Genomic DNA, 18,076 nt, shown 5'->3' with positions numbered 1-18,076 from the left:
TTTGCTGTTGTTGTTATTATTGTATTATTGTTGTTGTTGTTGTTGTTGTTGCTGCTGCTGCTGCTGCAGAGAGGACACAGTGGACAGAGATCTTCTTCAGCTCCATTTCTGAACTTCCCAAATGCATCCCTTTAGCCATTGTGGGAAAAGAAATGGTAGAGCACTTGGACCTGCAGCTGATCCAGGAGATCTTTTTCAATGTACTTAGGCTTACAAAGAGAATGGAGGTAACAGCAGTAGGATACAGTTTAAGACATTGAAATACTTTCCAAGCCAAGAAAATATCATTTAATGTATATTTCCAGCTCTTTATATATACCCTAAGGTCTTCAAAATAAATTGTAAGACAAGTTACATTTCACACTTTCTGAAATTACAGAAAATACAAAATCTTTGCTTCCTTCCCCCCCCCCCCCCTCGACAGCATCCTCCCCTCTCCACTCTTTTGGCTGAACAGGCAAAACATGCTGAATTGGGCCTTACACCAGTTTGCAAAATTATCCAGCTGATCAGTGCCACAACTGTTGCTCTATAAAAATATACAAGTACAAAAGGATGGTTATATAAAATGTGATGGTTGATTTTTTTTCATTGCTTGTCCTAAAAAAAAGAGATTTTCTTTCAAAGAGTAGGAAGATTGTTCTCTTCAGCTAAGAGTACTGTGATTTCCCGAAAATAAGACATGGTCTTATTTTCTTTTGACCCTGGAAAAAAGCTCTTGGCCTTATTTTCGGGGAGGTCTTATTATTTTTGAGGTGCAGGAGGCGGCGAGCGTGGTCATGGCTGCTGCTGTGTTGCAATATTTTGGGGAGGGCTTATTTTGGGGGGAGGGCTTATTTTGGGGGGGGGAAACAGGGTACAATTGGGTGAAAAAGTTATGTTGGGAATATATACATTGGAAGGTAAGAGATTCCCCAAAATAAGTTTACTTTGTAAATATCATTTCTTGGAATACTATCCGGAATGTCCACAGGATAGTAGTACGAAAAGTCAAGATGGGTCTGCAATTTGAAGTTCTGCTTGTTTTTTTATGTGCCATTAATTGCACCATCGTCGTGATTTCTTTTTCAACCACATGCTGTGGATCCTTCTGAATAGCATGGAATGCCCAGGTTGTTGTTGTTTTTTTAGCAACTTTTGACATTGTGTTCTATAAGCGACCTTTGCTGTTGGCCAACACTGTCCCCGTTTTTTTGCAAATCGTTTTATCTCTTTGTGGTCGTTAGTAGAATTGCAATATAATGCCCACACAATTAGTTCCTATGATTCATTGGATAGACAGAGGACAGTTAGAGATACAGAAAAAGCAGACAGAACTCAATGTTAACCCATTCACAACAGTGAGTTTTTCTTGATGCAATATAATCAAATGGATCCCACTTTCCATCTCAATATCTCCTTTCTCGTAACACTTCTTGGATTGCCTTAGCCATTGAATGCAAACACGCTTGCATTTCATACTCGATGTGCATTGTTTTTTTTAAAAAACTAAAATATTAAAATTTCTAAAGGCAAATATTTAGTGCCCTTTGACAAGTCCTCTGACTAACAGTACTCCTAAATGTAGCTGTTTTTGCAAACCTTCCGTTTGTATGGTCAGCTAAGGCAGATGAATAGTCAGGGAGTGATCCTAGAGAGAAATGAGTGGCAATTGTTGCCTGCATTTTTGCACTCTCCTCAGAATAAGTGATTTTTTTTGTCTTTTAATAACCCCTTAACGTTGGGGTGGAGTCAGGCAAATGAATGGAACTAAGTGTTTATTGGCCAGGTGCCCTTCCTGTTGCCAGTGCAGAGTTCGCAGCAGATCATTTACTCATTGTGCCCAGAAAGAGAAACAAATGAACTGTGAGAGCAGCATAATTGGATTCCTTTAAGACATATGACTGTTTGAGGTGCTATTCCCTACCTCATCACTGCTCAGAGGCTGTTAAATGCAGCACAGGAAAAGTAGCTTGGCAGATTTTGCAACTTGATCTCTGAATATCTTTCCACAATTTCAGGCAAATAAGGACAAATATGTAGGGAAAATGTGGCTTGGAAGAAACTGTTGTGTATGAATCTGCTTTTTGTGCTCCATGGAGGCAAGAAATGTTTATGAACTAGAAACTAGTTAGATTACCAGACTGATTGCAAGCAGAGGGGATGGGAAGAGAGAGAGAGAGAGAATTGAGTTTAAAGATGGGAAACAATCGTGCAGAGTTCTCCCTTGTAGAACTCCAATATCACAGTGCCAATTTTGGAAATCAGAGGCTGGTTAAATGTCTTCTGAATGACTTAAGAGAGTAGAAATAAACATTAATTTTCTTCTGAGGCCCCAGAGGGCATGCTCAATCCCAAAATATGATAAAGCAGTGTCAAGAGTAGCATTTTCTGGAGAAGCCATTGACAGAAAGCTGCCAATGCATATTCATCAGATGTGCACAGCGATGCACAAGTGAGAACTTTGCAAATCACCTCCACTGGAAAACTGTTCAAGTTACAATGTCTCTAGCTGAATTTGCCGTTCACGGATGATCCTTTTTTCTCCTCCAAGTCTCCATTATATGCTCTTTCGGATCCCCTAATACTTTTTTTCTGCTCTGAATTTGAATAAGCCTTCAGACTGCAAAATAATAATGATCTGCAAACCTATTAAAACTAAAACGGCATGCCCTAAAATCACTCAAATGACTTTATGCAATTCTCCTTATGATGAGGGAGATTAAAACAAAATGAGGATAATGACATTTCCAGTGGAAAAAGGGAACTAATCTTTGTAATAAAGGTTAGGTCAGGTTGAAGCATGACTTGATTCTTATGGAAAATACCTAATTTGGTCTCAGATGAAACAAGTTAGTTCTGAAATACATTTGGCCACCAAGAAAATACCTTAGCTATGAGCAATCTTAAATTAGATGCAACGAAAAGCTCAACAGACAAACCACGAATGCGATTAATACTCAATTTAGATTCTAGAACTGAAACTGAAAACTGAAGGAAGGTTAACTGAGCTCAACCTTGTTAAAAACACACACATCCTTCTTTCCCCTGAAGGACAAAAAAAAAAAAAAAACACTACTAAAAGCAAAGGCCTGATAGTTAACTGTATCAAAAATGAAACAAAATCCAAAGTTTTGTGGAGGAATTTCGGAAGTAACATGGAGCTTCTCAATGGAATATAACTTGTTCTGTTTTCATACATGGAGGAAAGCTCTTTAAATTGCCCTGTAGGATGGGCATTTTGTAGAAGAAAGGAGCCTTTTAAAAGACTTTACTTGAACACCTCGATTATTTTAAATGTAATTATTCCAACTTTCAGTTTGTCTGTTGGAAGATGTTAGGAAGAGGATGGGTATTGGGTTCGTAAGAGTTCCCTTCTAGGGAGGACCATGTGTTATCAATGTACATCAAAACATCTGACTGGAAGAAACTCATGTTTGCAGAATATACTTTCCTCCTCTGTAGGGTGTCCAAAAATCAGTATGGTGGTGACAACATTTGATTGAAACCCCACATCCTTTGGACTTGTGTCACATTTTAAAAGGCAGAGTCGCATTCCCACATCTCGATTTACTTTTTAACACACGCTCCCCACCTCTGCTGGTTTCCCTTATCTCTTCTAGCAAGTTGATGTTTTGAATGTTGGGTTAAAGCGCTAAGGAAAAGCTTTCTTAGCTTTCTTTAATGCAGAAAAAACAACAACAAGCAATTCACAAGTTTGTGAATTCTGTACAATATAATTTCACCTAGGAGAAAGGTCTTGAGCCCTCTTGAAAGAGCTGGGTGTTCCTTGTAGCACACAAATGTTCTATTTTTTTTTTCTCCAGACCAGCCAATAGAGAAGCAGCAGAGACCAGTCAGGTTCCTGCTGTTATAAATTTAGGTGGAGTGCAGGATTGTGGAAATGAGTGACGAGAAGAAGAAAGCAAAGAAGCACATGGTTCAGACAGAAGATTTCCAAAAGTTGTATGAGTGACAGGTTGCCTAGTAAGCTGCTAGATATTTTTCTAAGAATGGCTATGGAGACTTTCATCTGGGTAGATAGGCAATGTTGCACATATGAAGAGCTGTGCTTTATTTTGCAAGTTGATAATGCAATAGCGTGTCTGTATGCACTATTGTGTTTCATACACAAGCTGCCATGTTATGCCATCAGTAAATATAAACTGCTGGTATAACATTGTTGTGGCTGTTCTGTTAAGCCAGGGGTGTCCAAATTTGGGAACTTTAAGATTTGTGGACTTCAACACCCAGAATTCCCCAGCCAGCCATGCTGGCTGGGGAATTCTGGGCGTTGAAGTCCACAAGTCTTAAAGTTCCCAAGTTTGGACACCCCTGTGTTAAGCTTTTATGTGGATGTGCCCTCTGTGCATAATCTTCTGTCCTGTTTAAAATTTAAGAGTGCATTTAAAATTGCAAAGATTCTGGGTGTCTACTCTCTGAAAGTTCAGGGTTTTTTTCCTGCAATGTTAATTTTATTTATGCAAATAGGATGTAGCAGCAGCCTCCTCATTTGCAGATAAAAACAGTATCAAAAAGCAACGTATTTCATTTTGGTGGGCCTGTGATGAGTTCCCCAAAGAGGGTGGGAAAGACGAGTCTACGTGTTTGATTTTGTTAAACAAGTCAAGTATCTTGACTGCAAAAGAAAGGAGGAGGAGGAGACAATTTTTCTTCAAAAATACATCAAACAATTCAGGAAAACTTTTCCGAAAAGAGATTCTAAATCCAAACAAATTTTAATGTTTTCAAAACTGTTATTAAAAATCAACTTACCTAAATTTTCTGAAAGTTGCATGGCAAATAGCACCTACCATGGAGCACAATCCCATCTAATTTGTGGGCCCGGGCTACATAATAAGGGAGAAAGCAATTTCCCATGGTTCCTTGTGGTCAATAGAAGACATAGACCCAAAGAACATTTTTCCGTTTGCGCACAGTCCCAGTGGTCTTACTGTTGGACATCAATTCCCTGTGCTCTGCTAGTGGACTTCACCACCACCCCTTCGTAGGTGACAATTCAGCTGGTGGTTCTGGCTGTAGCACCGCACCCAAAGAAGTTGGTATATATTTGGGGAGCAGCTCTCTTAGTTCGTGCTACCATACAACTATGGTTGTTGATAGTATTAAGCTTTAATTACGTTTGCTCTACCCTCTAATACAGATGGGCCAATCCACTTGCTATTTCTAAAGGAGAAGAACTGAGGAGCAGGAATGGAAAATGCACAGTCGTGGGAAACATAAATGGAGACCTTAAAATTTGCTCTGTGCTAAAGCACATTAAGGTGAGGCAGGAGTTGCTCCTACCCTCAGAAGCCCTGGGCTCCATAACTAGGGTCAGTGTAATGCTGAAAATATTGGGCAAAGACCAGAAGAGCCGTGGTGGCGCAGTGGTTAAGAATGCAGTACTGCAGGCTACTTCTGCTGATCACCAGCTGCCAGCAGTTTGGCAGTTCGAATCTCACCAGGCTCAAGGTTGACTCAGCCTTCCATCCTTCCGAGGTCGGTAAAATGAGGACCCAGATTGTTGGGGACAATATGCTGACTCTGGAAACTGCTTAGAGAGGGCTGTAAAGCACTATGAAGTGCTATATAAGTCTAAGTGCTATTGCTAAGTGCTTTGTTCACGCCTCTTCATGGCCGGAGACCCACTGGTGCCTTGGGTTTGTCACTCTTATTAAACTCAACCTATCTGATAAAGTAGGGAAAATTGGAAGGAGGAGGGCTGTGCTTGAGCTCTTGAGGAAAGGCAAAATAGAAAACTATCAAATAAACAAAATAAATAGTGCAAACTCCTGCACATCCGAGCCATTTCTTGGTCAAGGGGTAAACTGGCCCTGGTAAATGGCACTCACCTATGAACTAGACATGCCTGATAGATAGATCTGCCAGAAATCTGTAGGTTTTATGCACCGGGCATGTCAAGAAAAGCACCCGCCGTTTGCAGCGGTGCTAGTGTTTGGTGAGGTTGCCCTGTAGTTGAAGTAGCAGAAATTGTGATGGTCCCTATAGAAAGCATTTGGTGTGACTGAAAGAGTGCAACATCCAAAGGAAAAGAGAAATGGCAAATGGTCCCTTTTGTTTTGCTTTCACTTCACTTCTGATTCACTCTTCCAGGTGTTTCGTGGGAGAAGTCCTCACTGTGCAAGATCAGTCATGTTGCTGTCACTGCTACACAACGTTATCTTCTGTGTGGTGACGGGTTTCTGTCTGTTACTTTCTCCCACAAGTGTTAATGTTCTTCCCATCAGCTGCATCTTCCACTAGTGAAATATGAAAATCTGTAGAAAGGGTGAAGTGTGAAATGCAACCTACCAGACCTCTCATGTACTGTCTATTTGTATGCAGCGCTATTTCTTTCATGCCCCCTGCAAGAGAGAAAAAGACAACCTTTTTTAATGACGTTTTGTATGGCTTTTTTTTGTCAGAGTTTGTTGCATAAATTCAAATCCAGAAGCACAGAAAGATAACTGATGCAGCAGGATTCATTAACTTCTTTATATACATGAGATTAGGTGAATAAAATGTGCAATACCAAGAGATGGTTCTTGGCAGGAGAGTTATAGGCAAACACAAGTTGTTAGTTTCATTTCAGCAGACAAGCCCAGACAGACTGCTGGTTTACTTCTCAGAGCAGCAGACTGCTTAAGTTTCTGTTTCAATTCTCTGCACAGACTCAGATCTGTTTAAACTCCCATTGGCTGACTTAGTTGCTATGCCTATTCATTGGCTGACCTTGTTCCAATGCCTCCATTCAGTCCCCATTGCCTGATCTATTCCAATCCATGAATATTCATACTCTGACATTTTTCTGGCCCTAAAAACCCCTACAGAGAGGCCCCCAAAGCAGATGCTTTAAATGGCAGTTCCATTTAATATGATAAGGCCAAAGTTCCATTTAATATGATAAGGCCAAAAGCCAAATGAAGCACAATGCATTCCATGACACAGAGAAACCTTGAAAGTGACTTTTTTCTGACCTAGAAACCCTGCCAATTTTCTCCACTTTCTGTAGGTATTTAAAAGTGAGGGAGGAGATCAGTGGGAACAGGAAAGGTCCCACCTTTTCACCCCATCACTATCTCCCAGATAGATGGGAAACTCTGAAAAGGATCAGAAGTTGCTTCTGGATAAAGAAGCTTCCATTTTCAGTGGGCTGGGGGGGGGGGAAACAAACTAAAGGAGAGATCATAAATCTTTCCCCTGATAGAAGGTAGTCCATATAGGAGTGCTTTGCTTTGAATGTTATTTTAAAAATCATCATAAAATGTTACAGGGAACATTTTGTCCTTAAGGGCAGTCGGTTCCAAGACAAGTGTTTTCCCCGTATTTGGTTTTATCAGGCATTGTTTCAAATACACACACACAGAAGGGAAAAGACAATGTGGCCAAAATACAACTCAGAGTGAAACTTGGAACCGTTTTGGGAAATGGTTTGTCCTTGCTGGCTTCATCCTAGGGCTGGGAGAGACTAATTGGCCCTAAGTCATCAGTTACCTGCCTAAGGTAGGACTAGAACTCCCTCTCTCTTCTGTTTTGGTCCAGTGCCTTTAACTACTCCACCTCATTGACTCTCTTTCAGCTCCAACATCTATCCAAATCTTTTTTCCAGAAAAGCCTCTATGCTCTAGAGAAAATATGGAGAACAGAAAGGGGATTGTGGGGAGTTGTTCTTGGATTCCATCCCATATTCACAGCTGTATTGAACGCTGAATGTGTTTTCCATTCTTTTCTCAAGCCAACGCAACATGGGAACAAAAATGAAGATGACCTGCAGCCAGAACACCACTTTTGGACTCCAAAGAGAATGGACTAATTTTTAGACTTGTTGTTATTGTGGGGCTGGGAATACAATCAGAAATAAATGGTACCTTGGACACTCTGGAAAATAATATTTTTTTTAAAAATAGGGTGATTCCCCCCATCCTACTCTTTACCTTTAAGTGGAGACAAATTGGCTTTTCCATTCTAGTAATGTGATATCACAGGGCACTTATTCAGGTGCTTTAAAAAGTACTATGTACCTGACAATAAGGTATGTTAATATCCCTACAGTAAGATAATCATCCCAGTTGCAATGTATGGCTGTGAAGATTGGACCATAAGAGAGGCTTAGTGCCTTTGATCTGTGATGCTGGAGAAGAGTCCTATGAGTCCCTTGGACTGCAAGGCGATCAAACCGGTCAGTCCTAGAGGAGATCAACCTTGACTGCTCTTTAGAAGTCCAGATCCTGAAGATAAAACTCAAGTACTTTGGCCACCTGATGAGAAGGAAGGGCTCACTGGAGAAGAGCCTCATGCTAGGAAAGACTGAGGGCAAAAGAAGAAAGGGACAACGAAGAATGAGATGGCTGGATGGAATCACTGAAGCAGTAGGTGTGAGCTTAAATGGGCTCCAGGGGATGGTAGAGGACAGGAAGGCCTGGAGGAACGTTGTCCATGGGGTTCGCGATAGGTCGGACATGACTTGGCAACTAACAACAACAAAGATAATCCTATCTATGCCCCTAAACCTAGGGATTTATTTTTCAGGTTGGATGTTAAGCCAAAGAATTTTTTTTCAGATTGCATTGTTTCACTACAATGCTGAAGCTATTTTCTTGCTTATCAGTGACGGTCAGGATTATAAAATATTAAAAATTGTAAGTCATATTAAATAGAAAATTAAAACATTAAAAATATTAAAATTATGCAATATTAAATAAACTTTTCCACAATTCTTAAATATTTTTTTTTAAAAAAAGAACTTAGCAGGACTTACCAACAAATAAATCTCCATTGATATTCAACTGTCTCATCATTCCTGGTGATTTGCCAGTTCTGGCACCATAATCATCAACCGTGATCTTCCCAGATTGTCCATCCCTTAAATTGATAAAATGGTATGTTCCCACATTCAAAAGCTATCATAATGAACCCTGTTTCGCTGAAAATAAGTCCTCCCCAGATAATAAGCCCAATCGGGCTTTTGAGCACATGCACTAAAATTATCCCTCCCCTAAAAATAAGACCTCCCCGAAAATATTGCAACACAGCAACAGCCATGAGGTGGTCACGCTCGCTGCCTCCTCATCTCAAAAATAATAAGATCTCCCCGGAAATAAGGCCAAGTGCTTATTTTTTGGGGGGGGGGGGTGTCAAAAGAAAATAAGACCCTGTCTAAATTTGGGGGAAACAAGATATCTTATTTTAATGTATAGAAGTGGTTGTACATTTTTCAGATGTCTGCTGCTGATGGGACAACCATAGGATGATAGCAGAGCTTAACAAGGGGAAGAAATCCCTTTGAGTAAGGGAGAAGGCCACATGCTTACAAAGCGGTACCTATGATTTTGCAACAAAGTTGTTGTGTGACCCCACTTGCTGGCAATCACACACTGGAGATCTCAGATTCCAGATGTTATGATAAAGCACATCAAAGATGCCTCCTCATGATATAGCATTATGACATCTCCATGAAAAATTCAGATGTCTAGTCTTCAGACAACCATGTAAAATATGGTAGACACCATGCTGGAAATAAGGCTTGCGTTTTTTATTTTTTTTAAAAAAAAGAACATTGAAAGTGGGTTGACACATTGATGTTTAATGAAGGAGGGAACTATTCAAGGGTCAAAAATCACAACTTACCGAACTGCCTTAACTTTATGCCATCGGCCATCATTAAAAGAGCCGTTCACTGTTATATAAGCAATGCCACTGCCCAGATTGTAACTGAAAACAAAGGAAAGAGTTAACAGATCCTACTATCATATCTAAGTTCAGTCCTTTTCACTATACAACAATCATTGGGCAACACTTATTTTTCTTTAATTCTGTTCTCATAGCTGTGAATCGTCAGGGAGATTACAAGCAAAGGTGGTATTTAGCCAGTTCTCTCCAGTTCGGTGGCTGCGTTAGACTCCGCCCACTGATGTAATGCGCGAGCACTTTGCATGCACATAAGATGGTGAGTATGCCCAGACAAGTCACATGCAAGCAAAGCGAGCACACACGTGAGCGTGCTCACATTTGCAAACTGGTAGGGAAGGTAAGTGATTCCCACCTCTGATTACAAAGCTATTAAAAGTGTTCACCACCACCCACCCACCATGGTGCAGGAGGCCAACTATGCCACGCCCACCATGGCCACGCCCACACAGCAACCGGGCAGAGAACCCCTTGCTAAAATTTTTGAACCCCACCCCTGCAGCCAGGCCTGTTCCAAGTGAAAGGATTGCTTACCTGAAGACCAAGAATCCATCCTGAAGACCAAGGGAGATGAAGTCGCTGTTGGATCGCATTGGGCTATCACCTCTCCATAACAATAGACCATCCATCAATGTAGTCTTAAACCTCATAAACACATTTGTTCTTGATCCCGACACTCTGTGTGATGTATGAAATAAGATTTCAATGGAGTGGGCGAAATAACATAATCTTGATTGCAATAACTTCCCCCCTCTGGTAACATAGCATTAATTTGACAAGATGTTTCTCCTAAAGATCTGATAAGTATACCCTCAAAGTGACTTTGGGGAATAACAAATAACTAGTTGATTTGTAAAGTGTGAAATAACATTTTTTAAAAAAAATACAGATGGTTTGAAAAAAAGCACAGAGTAAACCCTCTATGATGCAATTCATATCAATATTAAAAGTAGTTCTTTCATAGACATGTTAAGAGCACAAGAGGGTATCAGTTTAAAGAAATCTAAGTTAGATTTTGGCTCTCACTGAAGCTTTCTATGTCTCCCTTTTTACCATATTTTCCTACTTAGCAGGGATAAGATCCTGATAACACCCATCTCTTTTATTAGAATATTTATGGCTGGGAGAGACATGGTAACAAGGTCAGCCAATGAATAGGAATAGCAACTAAGTCAGCCAACGGGAGGTAAAACAGATCTGAGTCTGTGCTGAGAATTGAAACTGAAAGAAGACTGATCTCTGTCGGTTCTGAACTCTGAACTGAAAACTGCTCTCTGCTGTACTGCTGCCTGTGTTTGCTTGTTATTATTACTACTACATTGGAGAAAACCTATATTGGTATTGTACATTTATCTTCATGTGCTAATATGTATATAAAGACATTAATGAATCCAGCTGAATCAGTTATCTGTGTGTGCTTTCTGGAAGTGATTTTCTGCAACAAACTCTGACAACTTTTTGCCAACATGGCCTATGGCAGCTGGGTAAAAACACACAGAAGAGATTGCATAACACTATATGGTATCCATTGTTTAAAATACAACAACATGGATTTTAATCTAAATCTGGAAAAACAGTTCTTAGGCTTTTAATATTTGCCATGTGCCTGCATAAAACCACAACCACTCACATATCGAAGAGGATTTCTGGATGACAGAACTACAAGCAAAACTCAGGTATTGACTGCATGAATTTACCTTTTAAGAATGTTTGGATTGTCATATGTAAGATAGCTGCGACCAATGAACTGTGGAATTTCGATGGCTTCCATCACAGCTAAAATGTTAAAGGAAACTTGATATCAAAATTCAAGTTTTATACATTCAATGATTTATATCAACAAACAAAAGAAGACATTAAAAAACATATTTTTCAGAAAATTCTCAGTCAATAATTTTTGATTTACCCGTATTTTTCGGACTATAAGATGCATCAGAGTATATAAGACGCACCACGATTTTGAAGAGGTAAATTAAAAAAAAAGTTTTTGCACTCTGCAGGCCTCCGAAACCCTCTGCACATCTCACTTTTTGCACCAAAAAAAAAAAGGCATGCAGAACTTTGGGAGGCTCTTCGAGAGCTCCTGGGAGCTGGGGGGGGGGGGAGGGGGAAAAATGAGCAAAAAAGATCCGGTTTTTGCAAAAAAAAAGGGGGTGTCATGCAGAGGCTTTGGGAGGCTTGTAGAGTATTCCTGGGGGTGCAAAAACAGCCCATTTTTTGCTCATTTTTGCCCACTCCAGCCCTCAGGAGCACATTGCAAGCCTCCCAAACCCTCTGCATGGCCATTTTTGCAAGGGGGGCAGGGTTTCAGTAGGCCAAAAATGCTGTATTCAATGTATAAGACGCACCCAGATTTTCCCTCTTTTTTGAGGGAAAAAGGCGTGCCTTATACTCTGAAAAAATATGATAACTGTGATTCAAAGTTACACTTTCACACTGAGCGCGCTCACATTTGCATAACGGTAGCGAAGGTAAATTAATCCCATCCCTGAGTGAAGAGACACAGTGCAGAAAACATCCTGCAGGCAAGAAGGCTCCACGCACATTTGAACTATTCAGGTGACCCTAAGGGCACAGATAAATCTCCAAGTTGCCCCAACAACTCTCTAAAAATATACAAATGATCAGCTGTCTTCAAGGAGTATAAATCCTTCCATTCCCCACCATCCGGTCAGAGCTAAAAAAGCTTCTTGGAACAGAAGTGAAACATCTTCAAAGAAAACCCCCAAAGTCCAGTTGCCTCTTGAAAAAGCACTTTTGGGACTTTCATTGCAATTACTCAAGTTCTCAATGCAAGCTTGATTCCTTATTTCCACAAGATTCAACACTGTGTTTACCATCACCAGGGTTTGGCCATTTAATCTTGTCCGTTTGACCCTCTCAAAATATTCTGGCCCTCTCAAAATATTCTGGACAACAGTTCTTCAAACAATTGAACATATTGACTACAGCAGATGAGGGCTTAAGAGCAAAATTTTGGGAAGGCACCAAATGCTCTAATCCAAATCTAGTCGTTTTCTGATTTATAAAATTTGTTTCTAGTGTTTTAAATCAGCTGTGCAAGCCAATTCACAAATGACACTGCCCCTAACCCTGTTTTATTAAGTCATTTGTCTGCATATAGTTATGTTAATATGTGGGAAACTTTTACTGGTCATAAATAAGAGAACAGGGAGCTGGAGATGAGCCAACTCATAATAAGAATGTACTGGGCATTACAACTGTAATCCAGGAAATGATTATGAATCATACTATCCACAAATGGTATAAAAAGTGGTTTAAATCATATGGCAAAGTTTGCAAAAGAGGCATTATAGACATACAATCAAACCAGGGGTGGGTTTCAAATTTTTTTACTACCGGTTCGGTGGGCGTGGCTAGATGGTGGGGCATGTGACTGAGTGGGCATGGCCAACATGACATCACTCACGCACACTCAGTCACATGACCTCCTCACCAAGCTATGGCCATCAAAACAGTGGTGAAAAGTTTTTTTTTTTGGGGGGGGGGCTCCAGCCTCCCCAGAACTAAGGGAGCGCTTGCAAACTACCCAGTAAGAAAAAAATGTCCTTCCACACCCTCCAGAAGCACTCTGCAGGCTTCAGGAGGCCTGAAGGAAGGCAAAAACGGTCCTGTTTTTGTGAAAAATGGGTAGAAAACGGGTTGTTTTTCACAAAAACTGAGGCATTTTTGCCTTCCCCCAACTCTGCTGAAGCCTGCAGAGTGCTTCTGGAGGCTGGGGGAAGACAAAAACACCTCAATTTTTGCGAAAAACGGCCCTTGTGAGGCAAACAGCATCACAACAATACAAGAGATACCACGTGGCAAAGCATTGAGGCATCAAAGTCAAGCTTTCATCATTTTGGAGCCCTCATAGCTAAAAGTGAACATCTATGCACAGTTATTTCATAGAGATTTTACTTACTGTTCAAGCAGTAATTTCCACATTCTTCAGTGGAACAGCATAAAGCAGAAAAACATACAGATTTTATTTTTCAGAAGTAACAAAACCGTTCTACGTTCTATTGACGTTTCATGCATGCAACAGTTAATGAAGGTTAGCTCACACATTTATAACTTGTAATATTCTAACCCAGAATTTGGCAAGGGGGGGGGGGAAAGGCAGTCCAGCTCAAGTAAATATTACGCTTCTCCTGAAAGTTACTGCAATTTGTGGCTTTGTACGCATACACAGATGTCATCGGTAAGAAAGCAAAAACCCTGATCTGATGGCTGCTGTGCAATTGGTATGATCAGATTTGAATGGTCACCCTGCATTCTTGCAAACGATGCCTTACTAGAAGACCAGCCAAGATCCCTGAATATTCTTTCTCTAAATCAGGTCAATGGTCTCTAGCTAACACTCAATCATTGGTTGGATTAAAAGCTTCCATTGTGATTAATTCATCTTAAATCTAGCTTTGGTTTCACACGGATAATGGGTTCCGTTACTCATGACACATCATTTCCTCTACCCAAAATAAGTATGGCCAAGAATTTACTCAGAAGGCAAACTAAGCAGAGGTGTAGTCCTCTGAAACCTGTTGCCGATTCAGTGAGTCTGCTACCGAGGACGCGCTTGAGGCACGCCGGCGCAGCGGTAAAAAAAGGAAGATTTTGAAGCCTTCGGAGTCTGCAAAGGTAAGTAGAACAGTGGAGTGGGGAGGGGAATCTGCTAAGCCACACGAGTTAGGAAGCAAGAAATCCGACGATTCTAGCTCATATAAATCGCGCATCATGACTGATTATCGCCCAGCTGATCGTTAGAAATACCGATTCGCCTGAACCGGTAGCATTTCACCCCTGAAACGAGCTTTCTTCCTGCAACTCCTTCTACCTCCTTTCAATTACATCCACCAGCATATTTATTCTCTTTCTCCCTCTTTTTTTTTTCTGGATAGGATGATTTGCCTCCAAATCGAGCACCACGCAACAATCACCCATTCATTTTATTGATTGATTGGTTGGTAGGGAGATTTAAAAAAATATCTGATTCTATGTGATTCTGGAGTATAGAAAAGTCCAGGTAGGCTCAGAGCTAGGATTACACATGAACATGATCTCGCAGGCTGGGGCTCTGGTTACAATACAATACAATACAATACAATACAATACAATACAATACAATACAATACAATACAATACAATACAATACAATACAATACAATAGTAGAGTTGGAAGGGACCTTGGAGGTCTTCTAGTCCAACTCCCTGCCTAGGCAGGAAACCCTATACCATTTCAGACAAATGGCTATCCAACATCATCTTAAAGACTTCCAGTGTTGGGGCATTCACAACTTCTGGAGGCAAGCTGTTCCACTGATTAATTGTTTTAGCTGTCAGGAAATTTCTCCTCAGTTCTAAGTTGCTTCTCTCCTTGATTAGTTTCCACCCATTACTTCTTGTTCTACTCTCAGGTGCCTTGGAGAATAGTTTGACTCCCTCTTCTTTGTGGCAACCCCTGAGATATTGGAACACTGTTATCATGTCTCCCCTAGTCCTTCTTTTCATTAAAGTAGACATACCCAGTTCCTGCAACCGCTCTTCATATGTTTTAGTCTCCAGTCCCCTAATCATCTTTGTTGCTCTTCTCTGCACTCTTTCTAGGGTCTCCACATCTTTTCTACATCGTGGCGACCAGAACTGGATGCAGTATTCCAAGTGAGGCCTTACCACACTGGTGGCCTTACCACACTGGTTCTACATCTTTGCCATCTTTCCTTTACAAAATTAGAAGCACATTTAAAAACCAGGGAAACATTTTGAGAAAGTAGCAAACAAATAAAGCAGTGTTTCTCAACCTCCCCAACTTTAAGATGTGTGGACTTCAACTCCCATGGCTGGCTGGGGAAATTCTGGGAGTTGAAATCCATACACCTTAAAATTTGAGATTGAGAAACACTGCACATTAGCTGCAAGAACAGCTGGTGTTTCCATGAACATTTGCCTATCCCTACATTACAGGAATATGCCTTGTACATAACATTTCTTGAGAATATTGGTTTAGAAATTACAGTTTATCCCCAGTAGACCTGCAATATATAGTTGCGGGCATTCATTCTGACAGTCCCATTGAGAAAAATGGGAAAGAGAAAACAGCCACTTAAAAGTCTTCTCCATAGCGGAACAAATAATTATGGTACGAAGAAATATACTGCCACCTACTGGAGCATGCATGCATTGCACTTTAGTTGTTGGGGAGAACTGAACTCACTTAACAAGACCTCCAGTTTAAAAAAGAGAAGTTTATCAGTTCACCCGAGTCCAAAACGACAGACTTCCTTTTTCCCTTTACTTTTGTAAATAATTCTTTGGTGGTCTCTGAGGTGTGACTAAGAAAGGATTTGTTCTAGCTGTCAAATTACGAGAGATCCAAAGAACCGCAAAGGATTAGAAGCCGCATTTTGCAGCCGAGGCCATTAGCACAAAGGAGGATAAAGTTACAAGGCTATAAATCCCCTTGTTTAAGGGCATGAGCTGAATCCTGCTGAATAAGACAAGAGGAAGTTTTTCCTTCTCATGTACTGGCAGCACTGAACTTTTTAATTCTCGCTCAGGAAGCTTCAAAGTAACCTGAGCTCTGAGCTTCGACAGAATTTCAGAGGTGGTATTAGTTTAGGAAACTAACAATATAACCATGGGAATTTGCAATGAGATAAATTCGGCTTATCTGAAATTGGAGAAAGATTGGCAAATGTTAAACAAGTGGGGAGGGGGGTGGCACGCCACAGTTCTATTGGTGGGTGGGCTTCTGTGTCTGTGTGTGCAAAATTCAGAAAAGAAACAACCTTCTGGGCAGCATTCCAGCCTATAAAATGATAAATTTGGGGATGTGCAAAACAAAGTCAGCAACAAAAGAAACACAGAGGGTCTTTGGGGTTCTGGATTATTATTATTATTTTAAGAATTATCAATTGCAATTTCCTAAGCTAATGAATCAGATCTAGATCTACCAAATCAAACGTAGATACAGAAAATTACTTGAATGTCTGTCACTGCGAAAGATGGCAGAGAAGGCATTCAGCTTGGTACAAATCAAAACAATGATTTACTTGGAAATACAAAGTTTCTCAAGTTTCTCTATTTCTGGTAGATAGTCAAGAACATATTTCCCCCTTTTAATGCACAAATGCTCTTAGTCAACCCGTAAATCAATCTAGGAGCAGATTTAGGTTAGACAGAGAGGCAATAAATTGCACTGATTTATTAACTTTATTAACTGCTGGCTTTGAGCCTCAAAATCCCTAAATGGAATGGAAGTGGCTTATTTGAGGAACTACTCTCCCCAATTACATCAGCCTGTCACATTAGATCCACCAAAGGGGGCACGCTGGGTGTTATGTCATCTAGGGAGCTACATTTGATGGGCCCTAGACAGTGGGTCTTCTTGGCTAGGATGCCTGCCTTGTGGAATATCCTCGTTCCCTACAACACGAAACAACAATGGACACACAGCCAGCACCAATCAAACAATCATGATACAACCACACAACCAATCATTCCACTTATTGAAACAAAGTCAGCACTCCACACACCCCCACCAAGATTTATAGAAAGACAGCAGCTCCGACCACGCTTTAAGCCCAAAACCCAGCCTGAAGATGGTGAGTGAGACCTCACAGAAAGCTTGGCACCCTACCCTTCACTCTACAAATGTTCTTCAAGACCTGGTTGAGCCATGAGGCCTGTAGACTCCAGGGAAATATCAAATGGTGGAGTGGCTCCTTTATTATTAACATTGCCTATTATTTCTTTTTTATCTCTGTTTTATCGTTTTTGATGATAATAAATAAGGTGGCTTGATGGAGTCACCGAAGCAGTCGGCGTGAGCTTAAATAGATTCCAGAGGATGGTAGAGGACAGGAAGGCCTGGAGGAACGGTTGTCCATGTGGTCGCGATGGGTCAGACAGGACTTCACAATTAACAACAACAACTATAATAATTGTTGCTATTTGTGAATTATTATTTTTCCAGGGCGCTGCTCTGGAGAGTCCAAAGAAGGGTTAAACACAGCCAATCTGCCCAGAACTGAATTGAAACTTTAAGCCACGCCTCTGGTGCCGACTCTCCTCAGATTTTTTCAATTCAGCTAGCCCAGTAGACGCGCTTTAAGATTTTCTCCAGTTCTAAGATTGATTCCTTGGACTCTCCAGAGGAAGAATAATTTTTTAAAACAGTATATTTAAGGATTTTTAGAGCAGGCTGGTGAGTTTAAATTTAAGTTTGTTTTTTTCCCCTTTTAATTGGGTTTTTCTCACCCTTTCGGCTCTCCTGGAGTCCGGGGCTTTGCTCTGGCTCCTAGAAGCCGCAGGCAGCTGTTGGGGGAAGCGCGTGGGTCGGAGTGCCGACGCCAGCGCTGTTGGGGCACCCCTACTGGGGGCCGATTCCCACTGGAAGCCCTCCGTT

General features: G+C 40.8%; 1 protein-coding gene across 2 annotated transcripts in view; it reads right to left on the bottom strand.

The window, feature by feature from the left end:
• Positions 1-4,323: 4,323 nt before the first annotated feature.
• EGFLAM (EGF like, fibronectin type III and laminin G domains) overlaps positions 4,324-18,076 on the bottom strand; it is a 139,882-nt gene continuing 126,129 nt past the window's right edge. For both annotated transcript variants that reach the window (XM_081941153.1, XM_081941154.1), the window contains 5 exons: positions 11,367-11,445; positions 10,204-10,347; positions 9,610-9,693; positions 8,741-8,844; positions 4,324-6,347 (listed from right to left, as the gene is read on the bottom strand). In XM_081941153.1, the coding sequence (XP_081797279.1) occupies positions 6,193-6,347; positions 8,741-8,844; positions 9,610-9,693; positions 10,204-10,347; positions 11,367-11,445 (566 nt within the window). In that variant the 3' untranslated portion in view covers positions 4,324-6,192. The remainder of the gene's footprint in view (positions 6,348-8,740; positions 8,845-9,609; positions 9,694-10,203; positions 10,348-11,366; positions 11,446-18,076) is intronic.

This window comes from Natrix helvetica, assembly GCF_964273705.1.
Source record: "Natrix helvetica genome assembly, chromosome: 2".
NCBI lineage: Eukaryota > Metazoa > Chordata > Lepidosauria > Squamata > Natricidae > Natrix > Natrix helvetica.
This window is presented reverse-complemented; position numbering and strand designations above follow the sequence as displayed.